The 11,600-nt window shown below is 38.2% G+C and overlaps 1 protein-coding gene and 1 long non-coding RNA gene across 2 annotated transcripts in view; both read right to left on the bottom strand.

Moving 5' to 3' along the window:
* The window catches only part of LOC115413549 (very-long-chain 3-oxoacyl-CoA reductase-B-like), a 41,511-nt gene extending 41,135 nt beyond the window's left edge, over positions 1-376 (bottom strand). The window contains exon 1 of the mRNA XM_030126474.1: positions 73-376. Coding sequence (XP_029982334.1) covers positions 73-250 — 178 coding nt within the window. The 5' untranslated portion in view covers positions 251-376. The remainder of the gene's footprint in view (positions 1-72) is intronic.
* Positions 377-6,393: 6,017 nt separating this feature from the next.
* Positions 6,394-10,841, bottom strand: LOC115413554 (uncharacterized). Its single transcript, XR_003934480.1, has 2 exons — positions 10,438-10,841; positions 6,394-6,951 (listed from the first exon to the last, which is right to left on the bottom strand). It is a non-coding gene; the product is annotated as an uncharacterized LOC115413554 (long non-coding RNA).
* Between the last annotated feature and the right edge of the window lie 759 nt (positions 10,842-11,600).

An 11,600-nucleotide genomic window follows, 5' to 3' on the forward strand; every position in this document is an offset into this window, starting at 1 on the left:
AGAGTGCTATGACCACGGCACTCACCCTCCCAGGGTTAAACCGACATGAGCCTGTTCCTGTCCCAGTCTCACCTGCCCATTTCCCCAGTGTGGTCGGTGACACCAGCCGTCCGTTGCCCAGAACCCACACCTTGAACCCGGACAGCAGCCGGTACACGGAGCACACGGACAGCCAGGCCGCCGTCACAGCCCCGAGCCAGAACAGCGGCGCCTCCACGGCCCGGAACACGGCTTCTCCACCGGACGACATAACTGCGTCTGTCTGCGGGTGTGTGACAGGACAAAGCCACGGAAGACTGACCGAGTAACTGTGACACAAAGAGCACACACAGCACAACACACGCGTCCACAGGATCCAGGATTCTCCTTCCGCCTTTGACACTTCCGCATTAGCTTCCGCCTCCGCCTGTGATTCGCTGATTTCTTCTTCGTTGTGTCATAAAAGGCACACATTGAACAGCTTCGTCACCCTCTGTTAGTCCTCCAGAATTCAAACGAGTCCATTTTATGTAAAGACGAGAAAAACTAACCCAATTTTATTTATTTTTTTTTTTTTTTTTCTAATTAATTTTTGGTTTTACATCAATCATTGTACTCAGTACATTAACCGTAATAAACATAAAAAACAAAAAAGGAATATTCTAGAAGCAAAAGCTTATTTTTTTGCCTATCCTTTTCAACTAATCCACTGCTTACATCAACTTAAATGTGAACAGCATCGAGCATTCACACCAGAATAATAACAAATAAAAATAAATAAATAAATAAATAAATAAAATAAAAATCAACAACAAAAACACATCTACCATCTCAATTCAATATTTCTGAATAATTTAAACTTAAAGTACTCTTTTTTTTTTTTTTTTTTTTTAACTTGAGCAAAGGAGTGGATAACTTAAATGCATCATAAGGTCCATCCTATAATTTCACACCCACAGTCCCAGTTCATCCAGACTTCACATCTGCCCTCACTTTAATCCACTCACACACATGAAAATCTCTGAAATTCGAATTACTCTCTCTTAATTCCAAGAAACCACGACTGGTCTTTGAGACAGTACTATTTTTATCCTTCATGTTCCATAGACCTGTTTAGAAGTAATTCTTTAGACCTCTTTTTAAATATATTTATGTTTGTCCTTTCCTTTATCTCCTGTTCTAGATTATTCCACAAGTCAACAAGTTAACAAGCTTATCTTGTTTATTTCTACTTATTTTCTTATTTATTCTGCTTACTTCCTTTGTTTTTATTTTATTTCTTCATATTTTTATGTATATAATTTTTTAAGGTCACTATAACCTCAGTTAAGTTTCATTTTCTTTCTTTTTTCTTTCTTTAAAAGTGTATTATTGTTACTGATTGAATTGAAACACAAACATTACTCTATATGTATCCTTGTGAATATTTGTATCCCTATTGCTAATACAGTTATCATCATCATTCAAACAAGAGGCTGAAAATTAAAACAGTGTGTGTGTCATGAACGTAGTGTTTATCAGCTGTTCCACGATGTTACCACTTTTAATGTGTATATATTAGTATTGTTTTTAACTTATGGGCAAACAGAAACGCTTCAGTTTATCCTGTATTAATTTTTACTCTCCAAAACAAAGGTGTAAAGAGACAGATTTGCCTTTTTTAAACCATCACATAACACATTACATTTTTCCCCACCTGTATATTCATCTGATTTAATAAATATAATTTAGAATTTTCTAACACTCGACTTTTGCTGTGTTTTTGCTTTGATGTGGTGTCGGCTTCTTTTGCTTCATGTTGATCAGTGAACGAGTGTGTTTTGTTCACTAATTCATCCTAATATTTTAATGTGTATCAAATATTTTACATGCCCTTTTATTGCCCATCTGTGTATTAATTTTTACACTATCTCTGTCTCTACACATGGTGCCTTTTCTGCTGTTAACTATTACCCTTTATCTGAAGGGCTTTCAATTATATTTTGCTGTTTTTTTATAAATGATATTCCATTCATTTTTTCAACCACTCCTTTATTTTTATATTTAGTGTAAATGTATTTGTGCATTTCTCACAGCATAACATACTTGATGATTTGTAAAGTGTCTGTGCAAAAGCTCTACAAAGTGTTTGGGAAAAATGCTTACACTCCATTTCTGTGTAAAAACTAAATGACAGCCGGATGTGTTATATCTTCGAATCACTGTACAGTTCATACACAAGTGTTTCAATTTATTCTGCATTAACTTTAATGACTGATTGTAAAATAAATCAGTGGTTTATTTCTGTCTTGTGTCTTTTGCTTTAAATCGATTTAATGAAAACATATAGATAGGACGCACATTTTCCCAGGTGTACGTCGGCTATAACCATTAGGGAGACAAATAAATATTTACAATCTTAAAAATAGACTTTGGATGCATATTAATCCCAAGAATTTGTTATTTGTAATACATTATAACTTTAACGCACAAAAATCTGCAAATTATAAGAGTGTTTCTTTTAGGATCAGAATATTAAAAACCAAAAGGACAAAAAAAATAAATAAATAAATAAATCATAATCGAGGTGTGACTGAAAGTAATGAACAATTTTAATCAAGTGTAGACAGAAGGAACCTATGGCTTACATGTGCATCATACACACACGCATAAGGTGCGTTTGTTTTGATCATTTTCATCCATAATAGAGACAGTTTTGTTACGCTTTTTAAATTTTCCTCACTTTGTAGAAGTTAGAAGATGTAATTGAATGTAACTTAGTATCCAGACACACACAGAGAACACACTCCAGCCAAGTGGAGCAGACAGCAGTGGTCCATAATGTGAGAGTGTGCGTTACATAAGAGCATTGCATCTAAAAATAGAAATGCAGCAATGGTAAACAGGAGTCTAAACTGTTGGCTCTAAGCTTTTCAAAAGAACCTGAATGAAATTTAGATTTAAAAAAAAAAAAAAAAAAAATGAAGAAGACAAAGAAGAAGCAGCTCCATCTCCTGCTGTTTGAGTGGACGGGCTGGTCCTGATGGTGACCCCACCAGCCTAAAGGCCAGTACAGTGGAGCGGGCTCGGTCCACGTGTGAGGGAGGGGGAAAAAAGGTGGATAAGGACAGAGATGTGTAACCTGTGGGGTTTGGAGTTTAGAAGCACAGAAGCTGTTTGATGACGTATGGAACACATACGGAACAACCTTAGTCAAAAGTGTTGCATGGAGGTCTCCTGTTGTACCACATGTTGGAACAAAGCTACTTATCACCTTTGAAAATATCTTTATTAATAGAGACTGAAATTTACGATTGTACCAGTGTTCACAAACTAACTTGACTCACACACTCACAGTATAGTTTCTATAAAAAAAACCTGTTTCTACACTGTCGCCCATAAAGTTGGATTAAAATATTTATAACTCCTCTTATGAAATGATTGTGATAGTGATTTATTTTTTTAAAAATACAGTGTAACTGGGACTCAGTATGTGATCATTGTACCTGGTCAAAGACGATACTGATGTGTAGAAATAGGAATAAAATGAGGAATGAGTCTGAAAACAAAAATATTCCAACTTTATGGACAACAATGTATAATCAATCTGAAGCGAAGACAATTATTTGTATTATTTGTATTATTTATTGGAAATGTATCTTATAGTTTAATAACATCACGCTTCATTTTGTATCTATCAAGATCACACACACACACACACACACACACACACACACACACACACACTACTAAAGGTTTTGTCACTGATTTATTTGTTATTTTACAGAAAAGACATCACAACTGTGCTCTAAAAATGGCTATGAGTAAATGTAAAACCTTTCATGTTACAAAATGTTAATTTAATTGTATGAAATATTCAGATCATCATGAGCGTTTAAACAAGCAGGACACTGAAACAAAACAAATATGCATTAAAGGGAACAGCTTATTTAGAAAATGATTAAAACCAAGAAAACGAGGAGACTTTGTAATATTTTATTAATTTATCGTATGGTTTTTACATTGTTTGTACAAAGGTAGATGAAATAACAATAAATGTGATCTTCAAATCCACAAAAATAATTCTAGTTAAATAAATAATAATAATAAAAAAAAAAATACAGTACATGTACAAACATATTGTAGATATGAAAGACAGAGGTAGAAGAATGTAGATGTAAAGGTAAAAGTCAGCTTCATAAAACAAAAAATCTGTTTATTGACAATTCAAGGGCAAAAGCAATGTTGAGTTTAATGCTAGTGTATTTCCATGAGAGTTTCTTATTGTAATAAATCTGCCTGTGGAACCTTGAAACGTTTGTGTCATTGTTCCACTTTGAGTCGTGGGTAGAAAAGGTTGCAGGTTTCAGTCAGCTGGTGGTAACGTGGCCGTGTGTATCTGCTAAACAAGTAAACATAAGATGTGCAATCAAGTTTTTTTTCTATTGAACCCCTGAATTTGTTTTTTGTTTTTTTTTTCTTAAGAAAAATTGTAAATTTAATGCAAATAAAAAATAATATGCTTATGTTTTGCAGGTGCTCGGTAATGTTTAGGTGTGCACATCTGTGTAACATTTCAACACATTTAGTCACTAACACACATATTTAAAATATACTTTTCTATGGAACATATAAAAATACTGAAGGATGCTTGCAGATCAGTTAATTAGTGTTACATTTGTGTTACTGTACATTTCATTAAAAAAAAAAAAAAAGACACTGTTTCTCATTCTCAAACAGACAGGTACACATATAGCAGGGCTGTCAAACTCATGTTAGTTCAGTTCCATATTCAGCTAAATTTGATCTGCAGTGGGCCGGACCAGAAAAATAAGAACAGAATAATATAGAAATAATGTCAACTCCAAAATTTTCTCTATGTATTAGAATAAGTAAAATTAAACAATAAAAATGTTTACATCTACAAACTATCCTTTCAAACAATGTGAATAACATGAACAAACTGAAAAAATAAGTGTAATTTTAACGATATGTTTTAGTTGATCATTTTCACGTCTTCATTATAACTTACAGATCACAGTGGATCTACAAATACACCAAATATTTAACATCAGGCAGAATATTGTTAAAATTGCACTTACTTTTCATAAAACATTTCAGATTGTTCATATTTGTCCAGGTTATTCACATTTTTTGTGAAATTATGCTTTGTTTTAGTGTAAATACATAAAAATATTTACATTTACAAAGAAAGAAATTTGGAGTTGTGAGTATTTATCGATTATTATGACAGTATTTGACTGGTTCTGACCCACTGGAGATTGAATTGGTCTGAATGTGGAACCTGAACTAAAAGGATTATTAATATCTTTGTGTAATTTTTGCATTTCACAAATTCATCCCAAGGTCCGGACTGGACCCTTTGGCGGGCCGGATTTGGCCCCTGGGACGCATGTTTGACACCTGTGACATAAAGGATTATACACCACCAGTAAACGGAGGAAAAGGGCATGTAGGTATGTGTGTGTGCAAAAATAAACTCAAACTCGGGGGATAAAAACATAATTATTCTCTAAGTGCTCAGTTAAGATGTCTTTAATGACATGTTACGTTCAATAAATGAACAGTAACTATAAAATAGACAAGCAATTGAAAAAGCATACACATTTGTCCCATAAATTCACATGTAAGTGGAGGTAAAACAGAAACAGGAAAAGACGTGAGGCAAGAATTTATGATGCAATGTGCGATGACGCATTCATAAGTATCATTTTCATGTCAAATGAGTGTTTACATAAAAGCTGAAAACTTATAAAGCCGTCCATGCAAAACGCACTGGTGAAAGAAAAACTCAAAACTCAAAATCACATATGATTTCAGAGAATACATCTGAGAAAAGCAAAATGACACACACACACACACACACACACACACACACACACACACACATACACACACACACACAGAATGTGGATGTTTGTGACTTTTCTTTGTTTAAAATAAAATCGGTTGCTTTTACCAAACATTTACTGATCATGTTGTACTTGAGTGTCATCAGCCCCTTTTTTCTGTCCCACAGTCACACCTCACAGAAACACAATGTGACGTATGCAATGACTGATTTCTGTGAGTCTGTTATTCCGTCTCCTTTTAGCAGGTCTGGTTATTTTTTAAAAACATGATGAATACACGGCGAAGATAGTTTTACTGTGAACTGGAGCTGCAGGAGGCTCAGGTCTTGTTCATGGATGAGACCAGGAGTGCAAATGGAAGGAGGACCATAAGTCGCAACTTCACTGTCAAATATTTTTAGACACAAACTCAACTGCTCATTCATTTTTAATAGAAATCCCAAATAGTGCTTAAGGACGGTATATTTACTGTCATATATAAGCTCAGGTTTTCTGAGGGACATTCTGAGATCTTCGGAGCTGGACTAAAATTTTGAGAACCTTCTAAGGTCAACTTTTTTTTCTTGACATTGACAGTGTGATGGAGGTTCCAGAGCGTGCTACACTGTTAGAACTCTGAATGAATCATCATTGTAGCATCACAAGTTGTAGTATCAAGCTGCGGTGTCACATTTGTTTCACCTTGTTGTCGTGATCCACATAAATTAGAACAAATGTCTCCCTTACGCGACTTAGAACTGTATGGTTCAGCTCAGGTACTTTGAAAAAAAAAAAAAAAAGCAACTGGTGATAATTTTGCTCGGAAAAAGTGCAATAATAATGAAGTTTTAAAGGAGAGGTTGATTTAATGTGGATAGTTTAGTGAGGTCTGGGATCCTGCAACCTAAAGACGACTCAAAAATTAGAAGTAAATGAAGGTGACACACAAAATGGAGATAAATGCAAGGCATGAGTGACGTAAACAGCAACCAGCAGTGAATATGATAGAAACTAATGCGTACTTCCCTTTCTCAGATTTTCCTCATTCACATGGTGGAATGTAGCTGCTGCCTCTCTGTGGTTTGGTCACTGCTGCTGCCTCAGTGTAGTATGTGTGATGTGAAGAACCTGGGAGTAAAAACTAACCACAAAAAAAGGAAAATAAAATAAGTAAAGCATTTCAGTAATTAAGCAAAAACTAAAATTCCCAGAAAAAAATGTGAATTTGGTACATATTTGGTGTGGCGTAAAGAAGTAAGAGTACAAAACAGAAGCAGGGGGAAAGACGAAAAAGTGCAATCAACAACAAATACGTGTCAAAGGAGAAAGAAGTTCTTCAAAATGCATTCTGGGGAAAGTAGAAAACCCAACAAATGCCAGTTTTGTCTTTTTTTTCTTTTTTTTTTTGACAAATGCAGAAAATTCAACCCATACTATCATCTGGATGCAGTGCCTTTCAACTGATCAGTCTTTACCAATATGAGGAAGAACTGACATGAATATGATCTCATTTCTGTTCAGACTTAAAAGCACATTTCACCACCTGATTCATCACTACTTTTTATGCGCACAAATCAGTTTATGATCCACATGTTTCGTCAGCAGAAACACACACAAATCCAAATAACACACAGCTTTAACGTGTCTGTATTTTCCTCCTTTCCTGCTTTCACAATCCAAGATGATGATGATAGCGGTGTTAAGGTGATGCACCATCAACAAAATGTGTGTATGCAATGTTATGAAAAATCTTCCAAGTCTGTTCGTCATTCAAACGTGTTTATTTATAGCAACGACAGAAACAAACAGGGTGCATAATTAATCACAGGCTTCACATCAAATAACCCAAGGACCGCTGAATAAGTGTGGACTGGAAGAAGAAGGTGCCAGTGTAGAAATATAAAAGTGGTTATTGTTGTTTTTCTTTTGCTGACATGTGGCGTCTCGTGCATCACAGCTGGAGAGGGAGGCCGCTGATGGAGGATGATCTCCGACTCAATGTGGAACATCATGCCACGGCAGCTGAGCACACTCTGGGATGTGTGTGTGTGTGTGTGTGTGTGTGTGTGTGTGTGTGTGTGTGTGTGTGTGTGTGAGGGGACATGGGTCACACTTGTAGGGCTGCTCTTTGTGTTACAATACACTATAAAAAATGACTGCAGAATTAACACCAGAAAGTTGTAAAACTGCAACACAAAAAACTGTAAGTGACAATACGATGCAAAGTTGTTTATCTGAAAAGATTTTTGTGTTAACGATTAAATCAAATCTAGCTGTAGTTTTAACAGGAAGAGTATGTGAACAAAACCAGATTAGTATGAAGAAATGATGGATTTGTATTGTTTTTAGAAAATAAAACTGGACATTGAAAAATAATGTGGTGACGTTTAAACTGTAAGACCATAATGTTGAAATAACGACTTATTTGCTTTTTTTTTTTTTTTTTAAATTAAAAAAAAGTTATTTTAAAAAAGTGAACATTTCCAATGTACCATTTTAAATGTGTAAATGACTGGGTTGGTAGAGTTGGTAGAGCGGCTCGTCCAATAACCAAAGGGTTGGTGGTTCCAATCCTGGCTCTGACTGTCCATATGTCCAAGTGTCCATGGAAGACACTGGACCCTAAACTGGTCCCAGTTGGACCTGGTGGATTTGGAAAGAGCTGTGGACACCATGAAGGAGGAGAAAATGAGCTAAAGAAGTGCAGAACATTTACCATTCAAATCCAACTGTTAAATCTACATGTTTAAACTGTTAAATCTACACGTTTAAACTGTTACATCTACATGTTTAAACTGTTAAAAATACATGTTTAAACTGTTACATCTACATGTTAAAACTGTTAAATCTACATGTTTAAACTGTTACATCTACATGTTTAAACTGTTACATCTACATGTTACTCTGTAAATATGTTTACAGTTGGATGTGTTTTTTACAGTATTGTTCTGGAAACCACAGCTGCCAGTTTTTTTTCGTAAAAACAACAGGATTTTTTTTACAGTGTAGTCCACTGTCTTGACACCAGTGAGCAGTAAGGAGTGTGACTTAACAAATCCTACCAACAAACAACAACAAAAACAACAACAACAACAACAAGACGAACGACGTCCGAGTCCTCCACAAATGCTTTTTGGGGTAAGGGCTTCCCAGATTCATGTATGCACAGCAAGCCCAGACCGCAAAAAGATTCGTGACGGACAAGCATAGCTTCCAAAATCCAGATCCACTCCAGTCCACGTACTCCTGAGGGAGGTCTTCATCTTCAAAGTGTTCCCGGATAAAAAAAAAAAAAAAAAAAAAAAAGGAGGAAAAAAAACACCTTTGTGATGGAGAGCGTTTGTGCGCAAACGGCTCGTTTGTTTGGGTTCTAATCCGAAAAACAGATGTAAACTGAAACGCACCGGATTGGATTGCTTTGCGGCAACACGCAGCCTTGTTATTAAAAAGAGCGGCGATAAGGAGAGGCGGTATCTCACTGCCGTTACAGACTTTAACGCGCAGCAGAGGGGTGGCCGCCATCTGATTGGACAACACGAGCCGTCATCTACCAATGAAAACTCAGAGGAAAAGAGCACCTAAGCAGGAGGCCAGAGCACCTGACAGTTTCATTACTCCCCCCAAAACATTAGACACTGGTCACTAGTGCAAATTTACACCCGACAGCCAACAGCAGTCTGATGAGCCTGGAGGAGGGGGCCGCCTGTGGTCCAACCCCCAGCCCCCCCAGCCCCCCTGCGGCTCCACCAACACTGGTCCAAGTTTTCTTCATTTACAAAGGGTTCATTTGGCTCCAAATCTCCAGCTGCCGAAGCACGAAAAAAAAAAAAAAAAAAAAAAAAAAAAAAAAAAAAAAGGGCCCCACCCTCGCTCCGTTTTCATTGGGTCGTCCAGCGCTTTCATTCGTGGACGCGTCTTCACCAGCCGGTCACGATTCCCCCCATCTGTCTCGAGCGCACCGGAGCCAGACGCCACTGACGCAGCACGCGCCTTACTCACTTTTAGCAGTCACGACTCGAGTCTCGTCGTGAACAAAAAGGAAAAAAAGCAGCAAACAAGACTGTGATTGTAAATATAGCACTGGCACAGTGGAGGGGGGCTGCTCCTGTGAACACCCACCGAAAAGGGCTTTTTTCTGTCTTTTTTTTTTTTTTTTTTTTTTTTTGTTGCGGTGAGAAATGTGCCTAACTTGGAGACCTGGCGTTATATGGAATTAAAAAAAAGGCACAAAGCATTTTGTGTGGAATGTGGTGCATCAAAGTTCAGAAATGCCCACAGTAGTAGTTCAGCACCACAACAGGAGGACAGCTCCCCTCTCACTCCACATTCACATTCATCTGGAACCGAAAGAATCCGAATCAGATCTGAACCACAGCAACACACAAGGACTGAGGGTGATTCCCTCATAGCTGCAAAGACAGAGTGGTTTGATATCCATTTGGTGCAAAAATAGAAATACACACACACACACACACACACACACACACTCATGACAGTGCGTTTCTTTCCGCACAAACATCTCCATGTGCTCCAGCTGTAGGTTCTGCACTGATATGCCAATAGAAAACAGGAGCTTAAGCAGAGGAAGTGGAGCAGGCAGAGCAGGACAAAGGTTCTGTGCACTCACCCTGAAGCAGCAGAGGCTCCTTTAAAAACACGCAAATGCCACATGAAGAAAACCCACACAGGAGCAAAGTGTCCATTCCTCCAGAAAAGCTGCCAGTCTGCTCTCTTCTTCCAACTGTGCACACACTGTACTCTTGAATGGTGTGCCTTTTATAGGAGTGATGCCCCCTATCTATTTCTGGATCACGATCCAACCCCGTTTCTATTTTTAGCTCGCGCGTGATGAAAAAAGAAAAGCTCGCAGAGGTTCCTTGGAGGAATTTCGAGCGTTCGGGCGCGAGCTTCCCTCCCTTCCCTCCTCCTCAGAAGGCGCGCGCACGCCAGCATCTCCTCCTAATAATCCTGCTGCTGCTGTGGAGGGTGAGGCTCACTTTGGCGTCGATTGAAGGATGGGAAGTGTGCTGAATTTGGCTTTTTTCTCTTATTTCGGCTGAAGCTCCCCTCATGTCTCCCCCACCACTAGTAGCTCTCTCTCTCTCTCTCTCTCTCTCTCTCTCTCTCTCTCTCTCTCACGCGCACACTCACGCTCGCGCGCCGCCACCCTTTCCAACCCTGACTGAAACTCACATGAAGCCGTAATTCCGAAACACGCGCTGTGGGTTATTTATAACCAGGCGGGCTGTTTTAGATTTAAAGTCAAAGGGATTGATAAATAAAACAGACTTCCTTCTCCAGGGGGCTGCGTCAGTCACCAGGCATTGACGTCAGGTGGAGAATCTCCCACTTTGAAGGTGGAAGCAGGAGCTCCTTTTGCCTACACTGAGAAACCAGTAAGAAACAGCGGCTGCAGAAAGAAAATCTAAAAAGGAGAGGAGGAAGAAGAGGCTTCCTTCCTCCTCTTCCTCCAGACTGGAAAAGGCTTCGTCCCACAGAGCAAATATTTCGGCAGTATTATGGCATACATGTGGCATTTTTCTGAAAACCTTTAGTCTGAACTGTGGTCTGACTAAGGTTCTCCATACCAGATGTGGAGGCACCAGCAGTATCTGAGCTCTGGCATATGTGTGGTGAACCAAAGACTGGGCACAGAGCAGATCCAGTACAGGGATGGTATGGCATGTTTACGGCAAGACAGAAGACTGACTAAAGAGCAGCAACATCTGATTCCATGTATGGATGTGTTTTGGTTGTTTGGCATATTTCTGTAAAGCCAAAACACTGCAC

This window comes from Sphaeramia orbicularis, chromosome 3 (genome assembly GCF_902148855.1).
Source record: "Sphaeramia orbicularis chromosome 3, fSphaOr1.1, whole genome shotgun sequence".
Classification (NCBI taxonomy): domain Eukaryota; kingdom Metazoa; phylum Chordata; class Actinopteri; order Kurtiformes; family Apogonidae; genus Sphaeramia; species Sphaeramia orbicularis.